The 26691-nt window shown below is 40.6% G+C and overlaps 3 protein-coding genes across 4 annotated transcripts in view; 2 read left to right on the top strand and 1 right to left on the bottom strand.

Annotated features, from left to right (window-relative positions):
• The window catches only part of LOC109424463 (enolase-binding protein), a 19896-nt gene extending 16205 nt beyond the window's left edge, over positions 1-3691 (top strand). Inside the window, exons 4-5 of the mRNA XM_062860378.1 lie at positions 2906-3070; positions 3131-3691. Of these exons, the coding sequence (XP_062716362.1) occupies positions 2906-3070; positions 3131-3484 (519 nt within the window). The 3' untranslated portion in view covers positions 3485-3691. The remainder of the gene's footprint in view (positions 1-2905; positions 3071-3130) is intronic.
• LOC109424465 (protein crossbronx homolog) lies at positions 3558-23943 on the bottom strand. Its single transcript, XM_062860379.1, has 4 exons — positions 23701-23943; positions 23574-23638; positions 5175-5278; positions 3558-4634 (listed from the first exon to the last, which is right to left on the bottom strand). The coding sequence occupies exons 1-4, from the start codon at positions 23766-23768 to the stop codon at positions 4179-4181; spliced, it is 693 nt and encodes a 230-aa protein (XP_062716363.1). The 5' UTR covers positions 23769-23943; the 3' UTR covers positions 3558-4178.
• Positions 23944-24005: 62 nt separating this feature from the next.
• Positions 24006-26048, top strand: LOC109424464 (26S proteasome non-ATPase regulatory subunit 7). 2 transcript variants are annotated; one of them, XM_019699598.3, is made up of 3 exons: positions 24006-24134; positions 24198-24423; positions 25124-26048. In XM_019699598.3, exons 2-3 carry the CDS (start codon positions 24252-24254, stop codon positions 25963-25965), a joined length of 1014 nt encoding a protein of 337 aa, XP_019555143.1. In that variant the 5' UTR covers positions 24006-24134; positions 24198-24251; the 3' UTR covers positions 25966-26048. The 2 variants fall into 2 exon arrangements, with proteins under 2 accessions (XP_019555143.1, XP_029716859.1); XM_029860999.2 differs by having other exon boundaries at positions 24078-24423.
• The last annotated feature ends 643 nt before the right edge of the window (positions 26049-26691 follow it).

Below are 26691 nucleotides of genomic sequence, written 5' to 3' on the forward strand. Positions count from 1 at the left end.
AGAAGCTACGTTCAAAATTTGTGCGAAATTGGTTAAGTCTAAGGGGACGCTCAATGAGCTTGAAGTTTATAAATATGAGAAAACTTAGCCAAATGTGTGCAGAAATCTTAAGTATTTGATTTTTGCCGCTAGGTAGTGCTGTAAGCGTTCAATAATAAAAATCTTTTGTATTCTTGTAGGTTACTATATGCCTGACAATGATTCCTTTACATGGAGTGGAAAAACAACAATGTTTCGCCTCACTTTACCTAGGGTATAACTTTTTCACAGGCGTCGAATCACTTTGCGGTCTTCGACGAAGTTGTTTGGCATTTAGTCAACTACAAAATACCGAAGGTTTAAACTATTGGACTCTTCTTACAGCGTTAGCTAGCGGCAAAAATCGAAAATTTTAGATTTCTGCATACATTTGACCAAGTTTTCCATACAAACTTCAAGCTCATTGAGCGCTTTCTATAGACTCAACCGATTGCGCTCAAACTTTGAACGTAGCTTCTGGCAGTCCAAAACAACTGATTCAAGAGGTGTTTTCATTCCCATTCCAACAATCAATCCGGAAGTACACGCTTTTTTTTATCAAGCTCTGCTATGGGTCATGGGCTCTGATTGTAACTGGAAGTTCATCAGAAAAGCAAGATGCCAGCGAATGGAAGAAGTTCTGGAATTCAGCAAGGCGACGAAAAAGGAAGTCGCAGCGAAGCAGGAAACGTTCGGGTAACGACCGGATCTGTGATTATGCCGGCTAGAAAGAAGCTGAAGGGACGCGAGAACTATTCGGCATGGACATTTGCGATGAGGATGATTTTGATTCGAGAAGACAGAGTGCGGTTGAACTGGTGGAAGGTGAAGTCGTATCAAATGACGTCAAGAAGCGAGCGCTGGCGACGATCTTAGCCTGGAAAGTTTCAACTACAGTCTTGTCCAGGATACGGCGGATGCAGCAGAAGCATGGAAAAAGTTAGCGACAGCGTTTCAAGATACCGGGCTGACGCGGAAAATTGGATTACTCCGGAAGCTGACGTCGATTCATTTGGCCAGCAATTCGAGTGTGGAGGAATACGTCAACGAACGATGACCACCGCCCACAAGCTTGCTTCTATTGAATTCAAAGTGGACGACTCGTGGTTGGTGGCGTTGCTGCTGGTGGGACTTACAGATCATTACGAAGCGATGATCATGGGATTGGAAGCCTCGGGAGCCAACCTAACCTCAGATGTGGCGAAAGCTAAGATCTTTCAAGATGTGAAGTTTGAAAGAGTGTCTACAAGTACAATGACGCCAACGACTGAAGAAACAACGATTCAGCATGCCGTAGGAATCGCGAATAACTGAAGCATGAAGGCGTTGGTAAGGAGGTACGATTGATGTCCATGGTGTTCTGAAGATACCGGATTTGGCAACTAACCTGTTGTCCGTAAGTGCGATTTGTAAGCGTGGGCATACCATGATCTTCCCACTGGATAGTTTTGAACGAAGATGGTGAACTGGTCGTTTCTGGTAGCGAAGAAGGTGACCTCTACCGAGTGAACCAGCCGGAACGAACTTTCTTGGCAAACGGAATCCAGCTTTGGCACACCTAAATCAGGCAAGTTTAAAGCAGCTCAAGGACGTGACGGACGGTGTAGATTTTCAAGGCGGAAAGGTAGCCGACTGTAAGCAAGTTCGGAAATCATTCCCGAAAAGTGATTCCAGGGCATTTGATCTGCTGGAGTTAGTGCATTTCGATATATGCGGATCTGTTGAAGTATGATGGAATATACGATGAAGGCGGTAGCCGATATTCTATCACGTTTGTGGATGACGCTAGCAAGAAAGTGGCCGTATATTTCCTGACGGCAAAAGGCGAGGTTTTGGCGGCATTCAAATTATTTCAAGTGAAGGCGGGAGACCGACAACGGATAGGAATACGTTTCTAACGAATTTCGGAGAGCGCTGGAGAAGGACGGCATTCGTCATCAAAAGACCTGCCCACACACTCCGGAGCAGAATGGCGCGGTTGAAAGGAAGATCCGGACCCTGGTGGAAAAGATAAGGTGTTTGTTGAACGAAGCGCACATGCAGAAAGAATTCTGGGTGGAGGCGATATTAGGGTAACGGTCTTCAACAAGAGCCATATTGGAATCAAGACTCCCGAAGAAATTAGGACTGGAAAGAGACCTAATTTGCGGCACCTGAAAGTATTTGGCACGAGTATGGCGATTCACATACCGAAGATCAAGCGTAGGAATTTCGCCCCAAAAGCAACGAAAGGAACGTTTGTCGGGTACTGTGAGGACACCAAAGGGTATCGATCGAGTGTACTGTCCAGAAAGCAGTAAGTTCGAGATCATCGTGATGTCTGATAAAAATCCAGCTAATCATATTCCAAATGCTATCGAAGACGATGATGAGACTCCTGGAAACGATACGTTTAAGACGTCTATTGAAGATTTTGAAGATGCCTATACCGATCCCACCGCAACAATCAAGACCAGTTGAAATGAGTTAACAAGGGTTGAGGAGCACATGTCCAGACAAGTATGATGATTATATTGCCTAATTCCCTTCCAGCAACTTGCTCCGCCGGCGATACTTGTGCTACGAGCTACGACGAGGTCATGCGGCGACCTGTATCAAGGCGATGCAAGAAGAGTTTGCGTCGTTGAGCGAAAATCATACGTAGACGTGGACTAATCTACCCACGAAAGGACACAAGGCTATCCGGAACAAATGGGTTTTCGCAATCAAGCGAGGACCTGATGGAGGTTTGGAACGATACAAGGCACGGCTAGTCGTTAAGGGATGTTCCTAAAATGCGGATTCGATTACTAAGAAGTTCAGGCCACAGAATTTTATATCCAGATTTTCATGTTTTTCTCGCTTTCCTGGCCACATTTTTCATTTATTTCTTCATTTTTTATTCTAGACAATAAACGCCGTTCGGTACATGAGTCCGGCCACGCTTATCAACGTCACCGTTGTGGGCACCGAGGAGCGAGCCTACCGAGAATTCCGTGCCAAAGTTATCACCATCTACACCGATGAGGAAGGATTTGGATGGTCCCGTTATCTGGCCTCCGTTGAAGGGGCGGTAAACGAAAAACATCAATGCTCGTGACACAACAAATCACAATAATTCTACCTTTTTCAGTCGATCGAAACAGCCCTAACGGAGACGCACGTTGAGTACGGTTTGGTGGCCAACCTGTTCGAAGAATCTCAACTGCAGCCGGGAGCGCCGACCCTGTCACCGAGCATTCCCCACACGGACCACAAATACCCGGGCGAATCGATTCAACCCAAGGCGGAGGGCATCCACATCCACATCACCGAAACCGAACTGACCCAGGTCTATCCGGGTTTCCGTAACTTTGCCATCGGTTGTGGTATTTTGTTTTTCTCCGTTCTGGGAATAGCCCTGCTCGACATCATCCGTCGGGTCATCAAAGATCGACGGGCCAAGCGGTTGCGTACCGGAAAGTACAGCAAAGTCAACGCAAGATAGGAGCCACCCTTGGCCTGGCCTGGGATTTCTTTTCCGTTCTACCCGAATAGACGACGCAGCGTCATACGCCCTCTGATGATCGTTGTTTAAATTATCTAGTTTAATCTAAATACGTATAATTAGCGAATATTATTGCCATGTTTTGTTCATCCTAGTTACATTCTCAATAAATAAATAGTCATTTGATCCTCCTCGACCTCTACAAAACCTTCTTTGAACTTATGTAGAATTTTGGTAGAACATTCCCGTTCAATCTTGCCTTCAAATCGAGCTATGAATACTCGATATATTTTAGAAATAGTTAAACCCTTGAAATTCTTCCACGCTTGGAGAACTTACACTACCCGTCATAAGTACGGACTCACAAAAAGTATTACAACAATATTGCATCGCCCTGACTCACCTCGATATCTCCAAAACCTGAGGACTTACAGAGATGCTGTCTTCAGGAAAGTTATTCAGAAGACCAAAAGTAACAACTTTTCTGAAGGTGGCATTTTTGTAGGTGTTCTGGTTTTAGAGATATCGAGGTGAGTCAGGGTGATGCAATATTGTTGCAATACTTTTTGTGAGTCCGTATTTATGACGGGTAGTGTACATAACAACCATAGAAGTGGGAATAATTAAACATCTCTCGAAATGAACTTTTGAATTGGATTATGTATTAACGAGAATGCTCCCCAACCAACGCCCATTAACCTTGTTTGCTCAGCGGTTGAAACACCCCTTCTTTGACCCACGAAAGGCCGGACGAGGGCGGAGTCGAGACCTCGTTCGCCCTGCCCTGCTTCAGCGACTCCAGTACCGGCCCGTGGATATCCTTGTCAAACCGATCGAACACTATGTAGTTGCGATCTTGCACCGGGGCCGGATCGTACAGCCGGCTCTGGCTGAGCCGCACACATTCCTCCACTTTGCGGAGAAATTCCGACCGGTTTTGGCCGTACAGTTCGTAGGCCACATTGTTGGCGCTCTGCTCGGCCAGCGACATATACTCGTCGAAGCTGGCGAATATGTACTGGATAAATTTGAGCAGCTGCCAAACGTGGTTATCGCCCGATTTCCACTTTGGGAAGGCCTCGGTCAGCTCGAGCGTTCCGTTGTACGGATCGATCAGGGGGTGAAACGTTTCGCTTTGGAATACGACGGTCTGGAATAACGGTGATTTTGGTTTTTGATCAGAATAGTAAACATGTTTCTTATTATAGGTTGAAGATGGACCAGCCTAGGGCTGAAAATTTCGTAATAAAGCAATAATGATAATGAAAATTTAATTTTCGGATTTGTTGAAGGAATATTTATCCACAAATTCTAGTGAGGTTTCCAAAAATAAATAATCCAATATATTTAAAATTTTTGTTTAAATATGCAAAGATCAATCGATTTAGCCAAAACACTAGTAGTTTTCAGAAATTCGAATATTTTAGATGAGATTTAAAATTTTAAAGATGAGAAAACCAATGATTGTAGAAAATAAGTAAAGAATGAAGAATTTACCTACAATTATTAGTACCATTAGTATGCATAATTTAAATCCACAGTTCATCCCAAGTACTGCAATACCCACTACACTCACAAAAAAAAGATCCAATAAGAATTTAGCAACGGTATCAGATGAAATATTGAAAATCTTCAAAAAGAAGCAAAAACTGCAATGTAATGAGAAAATTTTTGAGTGAGCGTTACTTACCGGCACGGTGGCATCATTCGGAAATTTTTCCGGCAGACTCAGCGTGAATCGAAAAACACCATCCTTGTAGGGACCGCTGCGAACAAATATCACTCCAAACCATACTGTAATAAATGAAAAAAAGTTCAATTATTCTTCGAAAAATTTCGGAAGTAATGTGAGGTGACTGCAAAACAATCACTGATAAAAACATTGAGACGTATAAAAACCATCCAACAGACTTGCGACACAATTTGCCGAATCGACAGTTATAGTAATTGGTCAACCCCTTTGGGAGGAATTTCAGAGGAATTTCTACAGTGATACTAGAACTGCTCCAGAAATTACTACTGTAATTCCTCATTTAATTACAGCTGACATTCATACAAGAATAGCTGTTCCCAAGTAACCAAAAGTTCCGCTTCCCATGACAAAATGCACTTTCAAGTTCCGCGAAGTTCAGATAAAGTTCCAAACGGAACTTTCTGGCTGCTTAAGAGGCTAACGATGAGCCTTGCTGGAACTTGGGTCACAAGTTCCGGCAAGGCTAATTGTTAGCCTCTTAAGCAGCCAGAAAGTTCAATTCGGAACTTTATCTGAACTTCGCGGAACTTAAAAGCTGCTTAAGATGCTATGTCGGAACTTCGTCGGAACTTTCAAGTTCATAGAAGTTCAGTTCAGTAGCATTGTGTTTCAATGAAGATTAAATTTATTTCTTTTACAGAAAACAACTGTTTAAGCGTAAACGAATAAAAGACAAATATTAATTTATCAAATCAATGAATACTAGGCTTGAGCAAAAAAAAAAAAATTGCCGCCCATCGGATTCGAACCGACACTCGCTGCGTGAGAGCCCTACGCTCTACCACAGTACTACAGCTGCGATTGAGTGGACAGCAGGTAAAGTCTGACTTGAATCGATTTTCTGTCGGCAGCTAGTTTTGCACATTTGTACAGTAGTGAAGTTAGCTTGACTTTGTCAAGTGTCTTCAGCAGCGCAGCGGTAAGTCGACAGGCTATCACGCAGAAGGATCCAGTTCAAATCTACATAGCAGCGACATATGTGAGAATATAATTATCAGTAGCAATTTCCAGATGTGAATCACAAACCAACAGGGTGTGATTCTGAAAAACACATTTTTGTTTCTGCATGAATTTTGACAAAGTTCTGTCAGAAGCTGCTTAGAAGGCTATCCAGCGTGCTTATGTGAACTTTCAAGTTCCAAAATTACTTAAAAATGAAGCTGCTTAGAAGGCTAATGAGCGACCTCGAACAAGTTGTTTAGCTTATAAGGTATCCTTTTATCTGAACTTTTGGTTACTTGGGTTTGGCTTCGCGCCTCTATCTTCTTCCAGATGTTGTCTGTGATACACTGCTTTCTCCGGATGTATAGCTCACACAAATTATTCTCGCCGGTGGCGATGAAGGCGTGTTTGATGGCGCTCCATTGATCTTCTACGTTTCCACCTTGCGGAATATCCGCAGCACGGTTTTCTAGCTCCTCGACAAAATACCTTTTCATCACAGCATCTTCCAGTCAGTGTGTGTTGAATCGGCGCCCGATTTTCTCCTCCTGTCAAAAGATCCTAGCAATGCGCAGCCGGATCTCGCCGATAAGGAGATGATGGTCGGACGCAATGGCGGCGCTACGTTTGTTCCGCACATCAAGAAGGTTTCGTCTCCATTTTCGGCTGATGCAGATGTGGTCGATTTGATTTTCCGTGACGCCATCACGGGAAACCCATGTGCACTAATTGTGCACTGGTCGATGAGGAAAGTGCGATTCCCCAATCACCATGTCATTGTTGCCACAAAGCTCTGCAAACAGCTCTCCGTTTTCACTCATTTCTCCGAGACCATGGCGTCCCATGACGTGTTCAGTCCGAGTCCTCGGAACCAACCTTCGCGTTGAAGTCATGAGGATTTTGATATGACCTTTGAGTTATCTTTGTCTTGCAACTTGCAAGACAAAGATAACTCAAAGGTCATATCAAAATCCTCATGCAGGCATGGAAATGAGACTTTTTTCTGTTTACCGTTCATCGATACTGGCAGTAAAATAAAAACAACACAACGGCAGCACCAATACCATCAGATGTCGCGCCGACGGCAGTCGAGCAGACGCTTGACGGTTTTCGCTTCCCCACGAAAATTTTTATGAGCAGTCATGCTGAGGCGGGTGATTGCGAAAAATGTCAAATATTTTCAACTGCTAATAACTCACTTGTTTTAATAAATAACTTAATTCGATTTGCACAAACAGCTAGAGCACACTCCTAGCTTTGCGATGCATGTAAAGAAGTTTGTCTAGAAGCGGTTTGAAACGCAGAAAAATGCGAAAATGGGAGAGACAGAAATTTCTGTCGTCGTTGTGCTCGAGTACTGGCGCTCTCGCACTTGGAAACCGTTTCGAGGAAAAAGGCTGCAGGAAAAAAAATGTTATGACATTTATTTTTCGAACAGTTTGAGTTTGGCTGGGCCTGTGATGTTCGTGTGGAAAAATGTCAAATGTACAGCCGGTAACCGTTTTTTCCAGTACATTTCTCATCCCTGCTTGCAACATCCTGTAAAAGTTATCTTTGTCTTGCATCATTCGTTGGCGCTCAACATTGGATCATGCTAATATTTCGAACCCGTGTTCTAAATCTGGCTACAATTATCCTCTCATTAGTAGGCTCCCACTTCTTAAGCGCAGCGTGGGCGTGAGCGCTGAGCAGGAGACCAACTCCATGGTGGCGAGGAGCGTGTGCACCTCGTAAGCCAGAGTATAGCAGAATTTGTCCCGACGCCAATCTGTGTTCTCCAAAGTTCCGCCAACGGACTTCGCTCAGTCCTGGGATCTCGGGGTGTACCGTGTACGTCCTCAATCTAGCTGAAGTGAAAAGGATAACAGTGCCCAGGCTGCACTACCAGCTAAGCACACAACTCTTAGCTGGCGGATTCTTAAGAGAAATTACTGAAGAAATCCGAGCTTGAATTGTTTGAGGAATCCCAGCAAGAGTTCCTGAAGAAATGCTTTAGTAGAAATATCTGAAGGAATCCTAGCAGGATATTTTGCTGATTTTCCAAGAGAAATTCCCATAAAAGAGATACCTTGAAGAAATCTCTGGAGAAATAACAATCCCATCAGGAATTTCTGGAAGAATTCCAAGAAGTTTTCTAAATAGATTTCTCGTAGAAATTTCTCTAGGGACGCTGGAGTTCCTGTGAAAAATCCTCCTAGGATTCTCTTCAGAATTCCTCCACGATTTCCTTGTATAATTCCTCAAGGGAGTTCGCTTGAAAATTTTTCAGGAGTTTCAGCTGTAATTCCTCCAGAGATTTATTTAAGGGGTTATATATGTTGGGGTCGAGCACAAAATCGCTTTTTTAAGGTATGCACACAGCAAAATCTAGCCACCGCATTTTGGATAGAAATTTCTCTATTTTCAACGAATCGTGGCAATCTCTGGCGCAAATGAAAGCTTATTGTGTAAGGAATCGAAAAATATTAACTTCGGGATATATTTTGACATTGTGTTTAAAATAGAGTCAAGGGAACAAGAAGTCCTCGAAAAGTTTTTGCACAAACGTGCTGAAAATCTGACAATTTACATTAAAGCGACCGTCCCCGCAGACCTAAGTTAGCTTTCAAGTATTCGGTTCTATACATCATTGCAACCTGGAAAGGTTGCAGATCAACTTAAGAGCAAGAAAAAATCGAAGTTTGGCAAGAAATACATAGTTTGGTCAACAATATGAATTTGTGGTTTGAAAAACCGAACTTTTAGAAATACATGTACAGCAAATCATCTTTTTCACTACGGGAAATGTCGGGAAAAATGGCTGGCACCCCTTATTCAAAAGCTTAGATATTGTGTATTGATTTGAATTGATTTTTGTCCCCTGTTTTTGGCGGAGAATGCTTGCGTTTGTATGCAGAAAACTATGTAGAAATTGTACTGCATTTTTCCAAAAAACGTAAAATCTCATACACTTCAAAACTCAACCTAATTGAAGAATATTGAGTAACCGTGAATTGGAACCTTCAAAAAATGTCAAGAACGACAGTTTTCATCGAAAAATAAGATTGATTTTGACACAAAGGTGGTAAAAATTTCTTGGCATGCGGTCAAAGGTACTGTGCAAAACTTTACGGAAGGACTCAAGCTCAAAACTCGAGATGATGGATATAACAAGTCAAATCAGCAATGTCTTGATGTTGATTTAAAGTAAATTAATGCTGTTTTACGATGAATTGCTTTTGGTTTGGGAATAAGTTGGAATGAATTATTACTGCTTGATTTTCCTTGGCTAGATTTTGCTGTGCGCATACCTTACTCTTTTATTATAAAGTTTATCTTCTTAAGAATGCTGTTTCAAATTGTCATAGAGATCTAAGCAGCACAAGCAAAGGTATAACGTTTTGCGCCTCGCTCCCTTACGGGCGCGTACTGCATACTTGAAACTTTAAAGACGGTTATCTCGGAATTATGTTTTTCCAAAAACGTCCATGCGGTAACTACGATTGCGAAAACAGTTTTCAACCGATTTCAACCAAATTTTTTTGAGTGTTCGCTACGATCAACATTTAAAAAAATCATATCAGTGTTATGATTTTTTTCATACATTTTTTGCATTAAAAGTGTTTTTTTTTTTGGAAAAAATCGTCCCCATTTGAGAACTAAAAACATTTTTTATTATTCTGATCGTTCGAGGTCACTACAAGGTCCTCAAGTAACGGTTTTCTTTTGGGTTTGTGCTTTTAGTTGAGCTGTTAGACTGTAATCATAGTCACGGCACACCTCTTTAAAGAAAACACGTTTTACAGAAAATATTATAACTTTAGTAATTAGTACTATTTTTTCATGTTACAAAAGTTCAAACTTTTCCTTATTTTCACGCACTTATATACGCACAGCATATATAACCTCCTAAGGATTCTTCTAGGAACTCCTCTTGCGATACATCCAGTAAGTATTGCTAGAATTCCTTCAGGATTTACTACTGGATTTCATGCTGAGAATCCCTGGAACAACAAAAATTCCCAACTGTCTGGAAAACATCTCACATGCTGCCTGTGTTCAAAAAGGGCGATAAAACGGACATAGTCAATTACCGCGGAATAACCTCCCTTTCAGCAGGCTCCAAATGCTTGGAAATTATCGTGAACAACGTCATGTTTGCTTCATGTAGCTCCTATATTAGTCCTGCTCAACATGGATTCTACCCAAAGCGTTCGGTTGAAAGTAATCTGTGCGACTTCGTATCTACTTGTATCTGTGCAATGGACAACGGTGGGCAAGCGCAAATTGATACGGTATACACCGATATCAAAGCTGCTTTTGATACTGTCAACCACGATATCCTACTTGCCAAACTCCTTCGACTTGGTGTGTCAGCGAGAATGTGTGTTTGGCTCAAATCGTACCTCACCAATCGAAATCTCTGTGTGAAAGTGGGAGCTGCGGAATCATTTCCGTTTAATCCTACTTCCGGCGTACCGCAGGGGAGCAATTTAAGACCGCTTCTATTTTCGTTGTTTTTCAATGACGTCACCATTTTGTTAGCCAAAGGAGGATTGCTGATTTACGCCGATGATCTATGTTGTACGAAACGAAGCAGATTGCAGAGAATTACAAGACCTAATGGATTCCTTCGCACGTTGGTGTAACCAGAATTTCCTCATATTAAGCGTCACTAAATGCTGCATTATCTCGTACCACCGAAGAAGATCGCCGATTTTGTACGATTACAAGATTAATGGGCAACAGCTTGAACGTGTGAAATAAGTAAAAGATCTTGGAGTGTTGTTGGATGTCCAATTGACATTTAAGTTGCATTATTCTGCCATTGTGGACAAAGCCAACCGTCAGCTGGGATTTGTTCTCAAAATTGCCAAAGATTTTGACGTCCCTTTGTGTTTGCGCTCTCTGTACTGTTCTCTTGTCAGATCCATCTTAGAATTTGCGTCGATTGTGTGGTCACCTTATGAGGCTGTGTGGATTGCGAGAATTGAAGCTGTTCAACGAAAGTTCGTCAGGTGTGCTTTAAGGACTCTACCTTGGCAGGACAGGCATAATTTACCACCTTATGAGCATCGCTGTGCTCTGCTAGGGATCGAGCCACTACATGTCCGTCGTCAAATCAATCGTGCTGTATTCGGGGCGAAAATAATTCGAGGAGAAGTCGACTGCAGCGTTTTGTTAGAGCGTTTGGGTATCTATGCTCCTGAGCGTGTTCTGCGGTCAAGATCAGTGATCCAAGTAGCATCAAGGAACACAGTTTACGGCGCAAATGACCCAATGAATTCCATTTGCAGAGATTTTGATCTAGCTTACCGTGTATTTGATTTTAACATGTCGACTGAAACATTTAAACACCGATTGTATAGAATGCGTAGATTAAATTAACCCAAGTAACCAAAAGTTCAGATAAAAGGATACCTTATAAGCTAAACAACTTGTTCGAGGTCGCTCATTAGCCTTCTAAGCAGCTTCATTTTTAAGTAATTTTGGAACTTGAAAGTTCACATAAGCACGCTGGATAGCCTTCTAAGCAGCTTCTGACAGAACTTTGTCAAAATTCATGCAGAAACAAAAATGTGTTTTTCAGAATTCACACCCTGTTGGTTTGTGATTCACATCTGGAAATTGCTACTGATAATTATATTCTCACATATGTCGCTGCTATGTAGATTTGAACTGGATCCTTCTGCGTGATAGCCTGTCGACTTACCGCTGCGCTGCTGAAGACACTTGACAAAGTCAAGCTAACTTCACTACTGTACAAATGTGCAAAACTAGCTGCCGACAGAAAATCGATTCAAGTCAGACTTTACCTGCTGTCCACTCAATCGCAGCTGTAGTACTGTGGTAGAGCGTAGGGCTCTCACGCAGCGAGTGTCGGTTCGAATCCGATGGGCGGCAATTTTTTTTTTTTTTTTGCTCAAGCCTAGTATTCATTGATTTGATAAATTCATATTTGTCTTTTATTCGTTTACGCTTAAACAGTTGTTTTCTGTAAAAGAAATAAATTTAATCTTCATTGAAACACAATGCTACTGAACTGAACTTCTATGAACTTGAAAGTTCCGACGAAGTTCCGACACAGCATCTTAAGCAGCTTTTAAGTTCCGCGAAGTTCAGATAAAGTTCCGAATTGAACTTTCTGGCTGCTTAAGAGGCTAACAATTAGCCTTGCCGGAACTTGTGACCCAAGTTCCAGCAAGGCTCATCGTTAGCCTCTTAAGCAGCCAGAAAGTTCCGTTTGGAACTTTATCTGAACTTCGCGGAACTTGAAAGTGCATTTTGTCATGGGAAGCGGAACTTTTGGTTACTTGGGAAGTTAGTTTTTTTATTCATTAAGACCATGTTGTCAGATGAAATAATAAATAAATAAGAAATAAGAAAAAAAAAAACAAAAAAAAAGAATTCCCGAAGCAATCTCTTGTTGAATTCCTGGAGAAATCCATGGATGAATCCTGGAGGAATTCCTGCAGGAATACCTGAAGGAAACTCTGGAGAAATTGCCGGAGGAACACCTGGAGGAATTTCTGAAAGTATAGCTGGAGAAATTCCTCAAGAAATTTTGAGAGGAATCACTGGGGAAATTTATGAAGCAATATGTCAAGGAATTTTTGGATTCCACCAAGCAATTCTAGGAGGTATCTCAGGAGGATATCCAGAGTGAATGTCTGGTGGCTGAACGGGCTCGTTTAGAAGTTAACCATCAATGTAAACTTATTTTCCCGATCACCCTAGATAGCTGTGTTGTGTCGGTAGCGGTTATCTCAATTGGCTAAGGATAACACTACGTACCATCTGTTCCGGGGGTAAAAGTCCACTAAACAGGGAACCCCAATCCAAGGTATCAGGCGACCCGTGCTGATGGATGAATGGTTGAGGGGGTTTAAAATATGCTCGATCTTTAACGGAGCCCGTAACGTAGGTAGATCGCCTTTATGTGTTGTGTTACGGTACAAGATCTACCAAACTGAACCCTAGTGACATCCGGTTTGTCAAGTTGGGGTAATGTGTTTTGGTAATAAGGATTCATGGTACAAAGTCCTTATTACTGGTGACAGTTTTCTAAAATTGCATTTATTCTGCCTTGCTGATAGTTAAAGAATCGGACTTTGCCCACCCGAGACTACACTTGATGTTAGAAAAACAAACATGCTTTACGTATTCGAATGAGTGTAATCAGTTTCGTATCTTTTATTTCCGCCCTATGTTGCTTATCCTTTGACAGATACGCGTATTTCGAATACCACTTGTAATCTTCCTCAGTGTCAGTTATCCACTGAGGAAGATTACAAGTGGTAGTCGAAATACGCGTATCTGTCAAAGGATAAGCAACATAGGGCGGAATTAAAAGGTACGAAACTGATTACACTCATTCGAAGAGGGTATTCTGCTTAGGGCCGATTTCTTCACCTACACGGCTTAACGACGTAAGCCTGGTTTATCTTAAACCACACTTAAAGTTAAGCCAAATTCTTAAGCCAGGTTTAAATATTTGCATTTCTTCACACCGGCTTAGCAAATGAAGGCGATGGCTTAAGCTAAGCCAGGCTTAACGAAATTTCCCATGTCATTCCAGTGACTTTCCAATGGAACCGTCAATTTAAGCCGCTGATATTTTGAAATGCCCGTTATATGCAGTATGAAGTAACAACAACAAAACATCCGTTGAAATTTTAGTATGAAAAGCGGAATCGCTCGGTAAATTTTTCGGATGCAGAAGGAAATTAACAATGATAAACTACCTAGACTGTTGATATTTTACCCAACGCTAGTATCACAAACTCATTGTTTGTTTGTGCTAGTATCGACATTGCAGAAAAGGCGTTACAATGTTGATTTTATATTTTGGTATCCAGAATCGCTCTTGCCGTGACAACTCTGGTTGTGGATCAAACAAATGCATTATGATTCATAATACAACCGAAAACAGTTGCATTATGAATCGTATTGCAATTGGCTTCTTTAGCGGTGTTGAGATAATTCCATTTTCAGAATCTGCATGCAAAACTGAGCCGAAATCCAAATTTTCGTGAATTTTGGTGCCCGGCAACCTATTTAAAAATCAGTTTGAAGTTTGTATGGGAGCGATTTATCGAATCACCCCTTGTCGCATTTTATATTGGGCGGAGCTGTCAAGCAGTTGGGCAGCTGTCAAAAGGTGATTTCGAAAAATCTCTTCGAAAGCGATTTTAGGTATCAAAATGAAGTTCTAAAAATCTGAAAAAAATCATGGTGGTTCAGAAAAAGGTGCTCTTTTGTATAAAATCAAAAAATCAATACATTTTTCTTAATTTAAAAACCCGATTGTTTGGTATAATACGAAAAACTAGTCCGGTGTGATACGGCAAGTATAAATCAAATTTCATAGTACTGAGTTGTAAAAAGATATTTAAAATCCACTTGCGTCATTTTTAGGTAGTGGAACTTATGTATAAAATTTATAAATATAATTTGTCATATAATATATTACTGTATTTGTATAGTAGTAAGTACTGAAACCTAAACTAACTTTTAACTTCGATTGCCCTTACATGACCCGGTTTGTTGAGGAAACGTATTAGTATTCACAAGCTAATCGCATACCAGAGGGACATTATGGGTACTCTTTATACAGATTAAATTGTTGCGTAAGCCATGATTTTTTGCTTATTTGAAATGTTTCATGATTTTGCGAATGAAATAATCAAAGATTGCCTTGGTGATCGCGACGTTTAATCAAACAAATTTAAACTGTTAAGTGAATCCCCCTATTCTTTTTTAAATGGTAAATTTTTAATGTAATACAAGTATTTGGAGTTGAAAATCCGGCAAAAAATTTGGTAATCATACTGGGAAAACCGAAAAAAAAACGGGAATTTAAAAACTGAAATTGAGTGGCCACTCTGAAGAAAAAACCGGCCGATAACATCCAGCGTCACCCTAGGTATTCAAAATAAGTCATGTTTAGAAGTACACCACGAATAATACTTTTTATAGCGTAACTGGAAGGGAGAAAGGCGTCAGTGTCAAAATTGGAACAGCGATGGATGATCTGTCAAATCCAGACAAATCCCCGTTCCAAACAAGCAGGAGACCTGTTAAAATTGGAACATGACGCCACTCCTCTCCCTTCCAGTCACTCTAACTTTTTATATTTAGAATTTTGAGTCAAAATACTGAATATTCGATGGGCTAAACGTGCTTTGAACTAAGTTTTTGTAAGAAATCAGTGTATAAAAAGTTATTGGAAGAGTTTTTTTTTTTGAGTGTCATCCTATGTATGTTTGTTAAAAAATAATATCTCTTGAACCATAACAGACAAAAATATGTTTATTGTGACCTAAATTATGAAAGGGCCGGATTAAAATAAATAAAAACTTCAATGCGAATGTACTTTCATCTTCCAAATCAGGATGTCAAATTTCAAAAAACTATCAACACGGTGCCTTTTTGAAGGCTTTCAATCTAATGTAAAAACTTAATTGTCCCAAAAAACGATGTTGAATATTTTATATTGACGACGCGCTGGCTGTAGATTATCATTTTCTTTATTATCACCTCCATCCGTATCCAAACGATTTACAATTGTATCGTTCCAAGTGTATATGTTTTATAAAAAAATATTTTCTGCTGTTTCAAAAATGTATCCATGAATCAGGTGAAGAAATCCAAACTCTGCAATTTGCGGCTTAAGCCTGGCTTATCTCTGCTAAGCCACCTCAGAGCACCGCTTAAAATAAGCCACGCTTAACGTAAACCGTAGCTTTATTAAACCGGGTTTAGTGGTTAAGCCGAGGTGAAGAAATCGAAAAAAAGTTAAGCCCGGCTTAAAATTTTGCTAAGCCTGGTTTAAAATTTAAGCCCGGGTGAAGAAATCGGCCCTTAGAGGGTTCGAAAAGTCGGCACAAGATGCTTTACGTATCGAACTGCGTACTAACCTATCAAGGACTGTAAAGTTCTGGTAATTCAAGGACTCACGTGCATTCTTATTGTAGAACACATTCTCTAATTTGACAGAGTTTTGCAACTAGCAAAGTTCCGGGTTTTTCTTTGTTGGCCTGGGACTAAATTAGAAGCAAGACATGGATGGGGCTAGAGTTCCGATGCATGGACCACCGTTTTGTTTTTCTCAGAATTCAAATAGATTGTGTTTGATTAGGGGCACTCTTTCACTGGGATTTAAATCTCTATGATAACGGGACCTTTTCATTGCAATCGATTTCTTGCACCTCTGGGATAACAAAATAGGAACTGTACTTAAATCAATGCTTCATTGCCTCTCAATGACAATGGAGTAGTACGACATGCACTAAATACTAAGGATACGGGTAATGCCACAAAAGATCTAAATACTGGTCGCAGTGGCTCACCCGAATAGAAATAAAAATGTCTGGAGGAAGTTCTGGGAAAATTCCTGGAGGAGGCCCTGCAAGAAATCATGGAGGAATTTCTGTAGAAATTTCTGGATTAATCTCTAGATGAACTGCTGTCGAAATCTCTAGAATTCTTGGACGAATCTCCAGAGGAATTCATAGAAGAATTCTGGAGGAACCCTTGCAGGAATTCCCTGGTAGAATTCCTGAAGAAATCCCAAGAGGAAATACTGAACTGCCGGTGGAAACATAATTGTCCCATGTGCATTTTTAGCAATATTGAGATTTTGCAGCCCATGAGCATGTATCGTGGGGTACTATCATATGGGGAAATAAAAATAGATAGTTTGTTCCGAAAATTGTTGAAAAAATGCATGGCCGATTTGTAATATTCTTAAAAGTGGACGTATAAGCGTCACGTTTCATTGGAAATCCTATGGAACTATAAAATCGCTCAATTTCTTGGGTTTGTGCACACGTAAGAACTATTTACACCCACGAGACGCGACAACGAGAACGGACACAACACGTTTTGTTCTTACTAACGATTATAAAGGATTAATAATTACATTTTTTGCCGACCGGTTTCGGGCTCGACGCAGCCCATCGACGGTCCCGTCGATGTCGATGTCCGACTAATTACTATTTACTGGTTGCTCACACGACACACATATTCATACTGTATACAGTACACGTCGAGAAGAGATGAAATTAACTGCATTTTCAGCTTCGTCAAACGGAAGAGGGATGATTGTATGGGAGCATCATCCTCATTCATCAATGGGGAGTTGACAGTAGCTATGTGCATTGATTCCCAAGCATTGAGGTGAGAGGTTTTTCTAAAAGTTTTTAACAGCTTAGCTTGTTCCCAATTAACTGTGTGATTTTCGGCCAAAGCATGTACTGCCACACTCGATTCATTCAGCCTACCATTCTCAACCGCATTCCTATGTTCCCGCAGGCGAACTTTCAATTTATTTATTTATTTATTTATTCAGTGTCGTCAAACAACGTAGACTAGTACATATACATACAGTTTTTGTTTCATTTCTTAAAGCTATAGTACATATTGTTAATAAAATACATATAAGAAAATATATAAATAGTGTATGCTGGTGGATGTGTGTATAATTTGTGCTTTTTAAATATTTTAAGTACTACTACTGATGTTATTTCTTATAGTGTTCAAATATTTCTTTAAATTATGCCGCGACATAGTTAAGTCAATAGTTTCACAGTGTTGATTATAAAAGTTCATGATTTGATTCAAAGGTTCATTTTTGGCATAGTTTGTGCGACTATGGGTAGTTTTAAACAAGTGTCGATTTCGCAATTGCCGTGAGGGTATGTAAAAGTGCGGCGAGTTTGTCCGATGTACACTGCTGGACAATCTTTGCAGGGTATTTGGTGGATTCCAGATTTTTTTTCGGTGGGAATCTTATCCTTGAGATTGCACAGCACGTCCTTCAGTGTGTTTTGACTTTTGTACACTACGTGGAAACCATGGCGCTTCAGAGTGTGTTGAACCGAATTTGTTAATTTGGGATAGAAAGGGAGGCTAATCCCTAACAGTTTTTAACAGCTTAGCTTGTTCCCAATTAACAGTGTGATTCAATCTGTTCTGTTCTCAATCTGTTCTCAATCTGAATCACACTGTTAATTGGGAACAAGCTAAGCTGTTAAAAACTGTTAGAGAACAAAACGTGTTGTGTCCGTTCTCGTTGTCGCGTCTCGTGGGTGTAAATAGTTCTTACGTGTGCACAAACCCAAGAAATTGAGTGAAATGAAGGCTACGACCTCAAAGTGCTTTCGCCTTTATGGCCGACTAATTACAAAGGGATTAGCCTCCCTTTCTATCCCAAATTAACAAATTCGGTTCAACACACTCTGAAGCGCCATGGTTTCCACGTAGTGTACAAAAGTCAAAACACACTGAAGGACTTGCTGTGCAATCTCAAGGATAAGATTCCCACCGAAGAAAAATCTGGATTCTACCAAATACCCTGCAAAGATTGTCCAGCAGTGTACATCGGACAAACTCGCCGCAAATTGAAAGTTCCCCTGCGGGAACATAGGAATGCGGTTGAGAATGGTAGGCTGAATGAATCGAGTGTGGCAGTACATGCTTTGGCCGAAAATCACACTGTTAATTGGGTACAAGCTAAGCCAGAGGTTCCCAAACTTTTTGCGCACCAAAGTTTTTAACAAAGTTTTTTTTTAATTTTGGGCAACATTCACTTTACAGTGTGCAAGACAAAATCGTGAAACACTTCTCTAATATCATGTTTTCAGAATTCAATATTTGGAAAACTAACTATTTTTTTAAACTAATTTCTCAAAGATAGTTTAAATATTTGTAAGATTTCATAAATCATCTCTCTCTCTCTTCTTGACGTAACGTCCTCATTGGGACAAAGCCTGCTTCTCAGCTTAGTGTTCTATGAGCACTTCCACAGTTATTAACTGAGAGCTTCCTCTGCCAATGACCATTTTGCATGTGTATATCGTGTGGCAGGCACGAAGATACTCTATGCCCAAGGAAGTCAAGGAAATTTCCTTTACGAAAAGATCCTGGACCGACCGGGAATCGAACCCGTCACCCTCAGCATGGTCATGCTGAATACCCGTGCGTTTACCGCCTCGGCTATATGGGCCCTTCATAAATCATGTAGATTTTAAAAATAAGAAGAAACTCAGATGTAAATGTAAAACAAGCTGCTGGATTTCAACAATTCAGCCAAAAATTCTAAAGCGTTTGCAATAATTAAAGAATTCTTATTGAATGAAAATGACTACACAGAACTTGACCAAAGCTTCAACTTTTTGCGGAAATTGCAAAGCAACAATTTTATTTATTTTGGAAAATTTCGGCAAACTGGGACACATGAAGAGATTGTAAAGACCTGTCAGGTGGGCTTTGATTGAACTTATTTTCATAAATTTCAACTTAAACCTTTGGGCCTGGATTGGCCATATATAACCCCATTGATGAAACCAAGCATAACTAACTTATTCGAGTTCAGCGTGTTCAGGTTGCGGCAGTACTGATGAAACAGTCCGGTTCAAAAAGGTCAAAGCTAGCTCTTCACACTACCAAACCTGCCTGCCGCTAAGCTGTTCCGAAGACCGTGTAATTATTCTGGAAAGAACGTAAATAACTTTCTTGAAATTAAAAACTTTGGACAAGTTATAGTAAAATCAAAAGCTAAGCTGAAGTTTAAGAATTCCAAAAACAATTTCAAAAACTTGAAATTTTCAAATGTGGTTTCAATTGATATTTTTTAAAAGGATACCAGAAATCCTATGAAACAATCGAAGAGTCAGCAAATATTTAAAAAAAATGTGAGCGACACTAGTTTTACTAATAAAAAAATAAAGGTGTTCTGCAATACAAATAAAGAGTTTGTTTTTTTTTGTTTCGTCACAAAGGCCACGGCGCACCTAGGAAAGGTTCGCGGCGCACCAGGGCGCCGCGGCGCACAGTTTGGGAAGCACTGATGCTAAGCTGTTAAAAACTGTTAGAAAAACCTCTCACCTCAATGCTTGGGAATCAATGCACATAGCTACTGTCAACTCCCCATTGATGAATGAGGATGATGCTCCCATACAATCATCCCTCTTCCGTTCGACGAAGCTGAAAATGCAGTAAATTTCATCTCTTCTCGACGTGTACTGTATACAGTATGAATATGTGTGTCGTGTGAGCAACCAATAGTAATTAGTCGGACATCGTCCCGTCGATGGGCTGCGTCGAGCCCGAAACCGGTCGGCAAAAAATGTAATTATTAATCCTTTTTAATCGTTAGTAAGAACAAAACGTGTTGTGTCCGTTCTCGTTGTCACTATAAAATCGCTCTAAAACAAAAAAATAGTGCTCAAATTAAAAATTGATTGATGTTAGAACACGATTCAGCACTTATATTTCATAGTTGAGACAATTTACTTTTGTCGAACTTTGGACGCGATTTTCTCGATTGTCTGTTTTTGCACATGGAACATTTATGCGTCCACCGGCAGAGAAGTCGTGGAAGGATTTTTTGGAGCAATCCTTAAGGAATGTTAAGAAGTGTTCGTGGAGAACTCCTAGAGTAGCAGTTTCTGTAGGAATCCATGGAAAAAAGTCTGTAGGAATCCATGTCTGTAGTAATATCTGGACGAGTTATTGTAGGAATCCTTGAATGGACTCCTAATGGAGTTTCTTAAGGAGTTCCTGGAAAAAAATTGAATAATTATTTCTAGAACAATTTTCTGAAAGAATTCGTAGAAGTTTCTGCAGCAATACTGCCAGATGGCAATATTGAAGCAATCTTTAGTGGAATTCTTTAAGGAATATATGGAGACATTTCGGAGGAATACCTGCAGACATCTCTGGAGAAATTCCTGAAAGAAGCCTCGAAAAAAGCACTGAATCACCGGAGGAACTTCTAAAGATATCCAAGAACAAATTCCCGGGGAAAAATCTGGTGAAATCCTAATAATCCTTGAAGGAATCTCTGGAAGAATCCATGATGGTTTCGCTGAAGATAGCTATGGGAAAATTCCTGGAGGAATTCGTCGATACATTCTTGCAGAAGCATCTGAAAAGAAATCTGAAGGAATCGTGAGAGGAATTCCTGAAAAATTTCTTGAAACAAGTCCTGAAACAATCGCTATCGGAACTCCACAAGCCGCAAGACGTGTATGGAAAAATCCACGAAGGAGAAAGTCCTGGAGAAGTCTCCTGAGGACCTCCAGGAGAAGTTAAATCCCAGGTTGTTTGCTCTTAGCATTGCGTTTATTTTAGAAAATTCGTGAATTTTTTCCATTCAAAACCTATTTTACCATGCTTGTTATTCGGTAAAATTCTATGATAAAGGTGTTAAGCGGTGCTCCTAGAGACATACTTGGCGAAATTGCTTGTGGTTTTTGAGAAAGAAAAAGATTAATAGTTAGGTATGAATAAAATCCTAAATTTCTAGAAGAGTTTATTCCTTTAGATAGGTACTTTTTTCTGCAACTCTGAATTACATATTGATAATTGTGAGTTGGCTCGAATGAAGAGAACAATTGGGTTGTTTAGTGAATTAAATATTGCCGTTTTCTTAAGTCTAATCGAAAAAGCTTATTTTTCTGAGTATAAAGTGATTTTATTGCGTTAAATAAACAAAACAGTTTTAATTTCCGCGGATAGATTGACAGTTCAATCGATAAAATGACAGTTCGCCCCGAACCAAAAAAAATTTCTCATACAAACTTTAAATGCATTTTAAAAATAGTTCCCGGGCAAATGATGAAATTTTGAATTTCGACTATTTTTGGACGGAGATTCCGATTATGCAATAATCTAGACACCCCTAAAGAACCCAAATATGGTGGCTAGGCGTGGGGCCTCCGCTTTGTCTGACTACGCCCATGGGTACATGGAATGAAGTCGATGGAACAATTCAATGAATGACATTGTATGAGGCTGTGGTGGAACTTCAATAAGTCTTTGAGGTATGTCCAGGAAGAAATGGCGACAAACATATCTAAAGGTCCAATCTGCGAAAGAGAGGCTCTCTTTGTTCCGGCTCTCTTTAAATTACGATGTCATACTGGACATTTTGACAATTTGTGATGTGTAGATCGGAAAAGGATTTTTAATTCTACCTCCCGACGCAAGAAGTAAATCCAAATTTTTAAATACGAGCACGTTGTAATAGAAAGAGAGGAGACTTAAAGAGAGCCTCTTATCTGCACTTAGCACCTATACTGCCGTGAATCGCATATCTGTGCCATTTGCATAGGAAATCCACAAACATGGGACTGATATGCGATTCACGGCAGTATAGAAATGTTTGGCCTGAAATGCTTCAGAATATCCTGAGTTGTTGCTTTCTGTAACGAATTCTGGCACAGAAATATCGCTAAGCTATTCTATATATTCGTAGTTCTACCTGGAAGAACCAAATACATTTTTAATGGACTTGGAAGTTTCAACATTATAAATCAGTGATGATAGAGTTCAACTCAACTAGCGGAGATCAAACAATGCCTGTAATGTTTCAGGTGAATATATAACGAAGCCACACCTCGAATTTTCAAGAGCCCAAATCTGTGGAACCAAAAGACGGATTGCGTTGAAAAGTTGATCGATTGGTGACCCGCTGGTGGTGACCAATCGATCAACTTTTCAGCGCCAATCAATTCCCGATTCTTCAGATTTGAGGCTTCGTTATATATTCACTAGTATGGGACTCGCTTGTATGGAAAAAATAAATCCTCGCTCCAGTCGACTTTTTAGATCCCATTTAGGTCCCATATGAACCGTACAAAATTTCAGCGCAATCGGTGAAACTATAATTTAGCGCAAGCGGTTCAAAGTTTGCATAGGATTTACTATGGGAAAAGTTGCACTTTCAAGCAAAAAATCCCAGAGGTCGCCCTCTATCGCCTCAATTCAAACCGATCATTGCTTCTTGTAGAAAAATCATTTATGAAACTTTCCTTCGAAGACCGCAAAACGATTGGATGCTTGTGGAAAAAGTTATTGATTTATTACCGATTAGTGATCCAACGAACGGCTTTTTGTTTTAGTTTATCAGCAGCACTGCTGCTGCCGTTGTTGCTTGGGGTGGCGGGAGGCATCACCACCCCCAGAAACAGCAGCATCCAAGGCAGTAGCTACAGTGCTGCTAATAATACAAAACAAAAAGCCGTTCGTTGGATCACTAATCGGTAATAAATCAATAACTTTTTCCACAAGCATCCAATCGTTTTGCGGTCTTCGAAGGAAAGTTTCATAAATGGTTTTTCTACAAGAAACGTTGATCGATTTGAATTAAGGAGACAAAGGGCGACCTCTAGGATTTTTTATCTGAAACTGTAACTTTTCCCATAGTAAATCCTATGGAAACTTTGAACCGCTTGCGCTAAATTATAGTTTCACCGATTGCGCTGAAATTTTGCACAGTTCATATGGGACCTAAATGGAATCGAAAAAGTCGACTGGAGCGAGAATTTGATGTGTGTCTCATACTAATATTCACCTTCACAGTTCAATTTGAGAAGCCAGTTTACGGTGCAACTACGGTATACTTACGAAAACTGTTTTCAAACGACGGAATCACATAGATTCCTGCCAAATCCTCGTTTTGCAATCGTTTGCTAAAATAAAGGAAACAAATGAGGCACGCTGAATACATGCGGAAACATAAGGAATAACTTACTATTCGCTTAGTATTTTGTACTCCTGCAGGACGGTCCCAAGCAGCTTGTCGTAAGAATCCAGCGTCATTTTTTTCGGCAAGAATGTTTAGCTCAGCGTTTCAATGAACAATCGTAAAATGTACACTACCATGTAAATAACAGCCTGGGGACTAATTTCAAATCATTTCTAGCTGAATTGCACGGAAATTTCACTAAATTTAATGCATTTTTACAGCAAAAATTCGAAAACTTCTTTGCTACGAAAGATTGTAAATAAACACAAACGGGCTTTGACATTAATCGGTTGGGTGAAACGTTCATTCTTCGGTTACACCGCCCGCCAAGCTACCAACGTGACGGCACCAAACCCCACGCAAACTGTCAAACCCGCGATGAGAGAGCAAAAGTTGTTTTGTCATCGCGGTTTTGGTTCTGTTGAGGTGCATCGCATCTAGTGAGTCGCCGAAAAAGGTTTATTCGCTTTGTTTCGGAACGTAAAGTGCACGGTTTCTTGCAGGAAGAATCGATAACAGTGTCTAGTGCTTGTGGAACGAATTAGATCTGCCGGAAGATGCCATCGGAAACCAGTACGACGAAGGTGATTGTGCACCCGCTGGTGCTGCTGAGCGTAGTCGATCACTTCAACCGGATGGGCAAGATCGGAAACCAGAAGCGAGTTGTCGGGGTGCTGCTCGGCTGTTGGAGGGCCAAGGGCGTTCTGGACGTGTCCAACAGTTTTGCCGGTGAGTTTTTGAGCATTTTGGGTAAATAATCGGCCGGATCCTTGATTTCGGATCCTTTCATTTCGTGGTTGGGATTCGCTCGTTCATGCAAATCAATCGGGAAAGTTGTGCCCAGGTGGTTTAAGAGGCTTCGTTTGAACACTGAGAAACCCGACTAAAATTTATTTTCACTTTTGAGGGGGGCGACACATTCATATTAAATTAGAGTTAATTCTAATGTCTAGTTGTTTATTATTTAAGATGAGATGAGCTATGAGATAATAGCTGATTTTTTTGATCAATTACTTTCTGTAGTAAGTGACATTTGAAGTGATATTACATCTCAACTTCGCACTGCTAATATAAAAAAAGTTTATTGCACAAAAATATATCATCAGCTTCAAAGCTTCGTCGAATTGCAACTAGGTACATATAGACGAGTGCACCGATGAACTGAATTCATCGCGGTCCGAGAATTTTGACACTACAGCGGGGTCGTTCCCAATCAGAATTGTTCAATTCTGATTGGAAATCTTTCACTTCTGATTGGAAGCGACCCCGCTGTAGTGTCAAAATTCTCGGACCGCGATGAATTCAGTTCATCGGTGCAATCGTCTATTGTGAATATAGCCAAAGCGCTTTAGATTTCTACTCAGTTATTTCAGTTCCTTTCTTATGAAAAAAATATGTTAAAAATGTTTTATTTCATTTCTTCACGCAGTTCCCTTCGATGAGGACGACAAAGACAAGTCCGTTTGGTTCCTGGATCATGACTATCTGGAAAACATGTACGGCATGTTCAAAAAGGTCAACGCTCGTGAACGCGTCGTGGGGTGGTATCACACCGGGCCCAAGCTGTGTCAGAACGACATCGCCATCAACGAGCTGATCCGTCGTTACTGCCCTAACTCGGTGCTGGTCATCATCGATGCCAAGCCGAAGGATCTTGGATTACCCACCGAGGCGTACATTGCCGTAGAAGAGGTTCATGACGATGGCACTCCGACATCCAAGACTTTCGAACACGTTCCGAGCGAAATCGGTGCCGAAGAAGCGGAGGAAGTGGGTGTAGAACATCTGTTGCGCGACATTAAGGACACCACGGTGGGAAGTTTATCGCAAAAGATCACCAACCAACTTTTAGGATTGAAGGGTCTCAACGCTCAGCTTAGGGACATCAAAAACTACCTGCTCAAAGTGGGCAACGGTCAGCTTCCTATCAATCATCCAATTGTATATCAGCTGCAGGATATCCTGAACCTGTTGCCGGATATCACCCAGGATACGTTCACCGACACCCTCTACGTCAAAACGAACGATCAGATGCTTGTGGTGTACTTGGCTTCGCTTGTTCGATCCATTATCGCTCTGCACAATTTGATCAACAACAAACTAACGAATCGCGACGCCGAAGAGGGCAAAAAGACTGACGATTCTAAGGACAAAAAGGATGCGGCCAAGGACAAGAACGATAAGGATGGCGACAAAGATAAGAAGAAGGACGATAAGGAGAAGAAAGAAGATGGTAAAGGAGATAAAACGAAAGATGAGAAGAAAAAGTAATGTGTAGGATCAGTTTTGGCAGTTTTTATTTGTCACCCTAATATAATCGCTTACTTTAACTGATTAAAATTGTAATAACACTAGTTAAGATGTCACTTTTGCACGGAAAGAAAACTCCATGAGGCATAAATGTAAAAGAGTTGCTTCTAACCAGCTTTTTAGTGATTAAGTGTAATGCGTCATTATTCCTTTTAATTCCGCCCTCTGAAAGGTACAAAAACACATTACCACAGACAAAATTACACTCCATCGAAGAGGGTATTGTGGATTTACCGGCTACTTGTATTCCACCGCTCGCTTAAGTAGCCGTTCCAGAATAGCTGTTTTCCTATTAAAGTCAACTTAATCGTCAAAAACTGAATGTCATTGAGTAGTAAGACGGGCTTGGTGGTCTAGTGGCTACCGCTTCTGATTTATATGCAGAAGGTCCTGGGTTTGATCCCTGGCCCGCCCCTTTCCTCTCCTACTTTGTATCTTCGTATATGCGTATATATACACTCTAAAAAGTATTCACGTCCAAGTTACGTGAAAAATCACGTACTTACTGGTTATGCTTCTTCCGGTCTGTTTCACATGATTCCGGTGATTCTTACATGGGATCAGTTCAGTTTCACCTTCAGTTCAGGTCACAATGACGTGATTTGCCTGTCTGAAAAAATATGAGTGAAGTTTCATACTGAGTGACCAACATGGCGGCAGTGGACGAGGCAGTGGATTGGCAGCTGT

Source organism: Aedes albopictus, chromosome 3, assembly GCF_035046485.1.
Source record: "Aedes albopictus strain Foshan chromosome 3, AalbF5, whole genome shotgun sequence".
NCBI classification, from domain to species: Eukaryota; Metazoa; Arthropoda; class Insecta; order Diptera; family Culicidae; genus Aedes; species Aedes albopictus.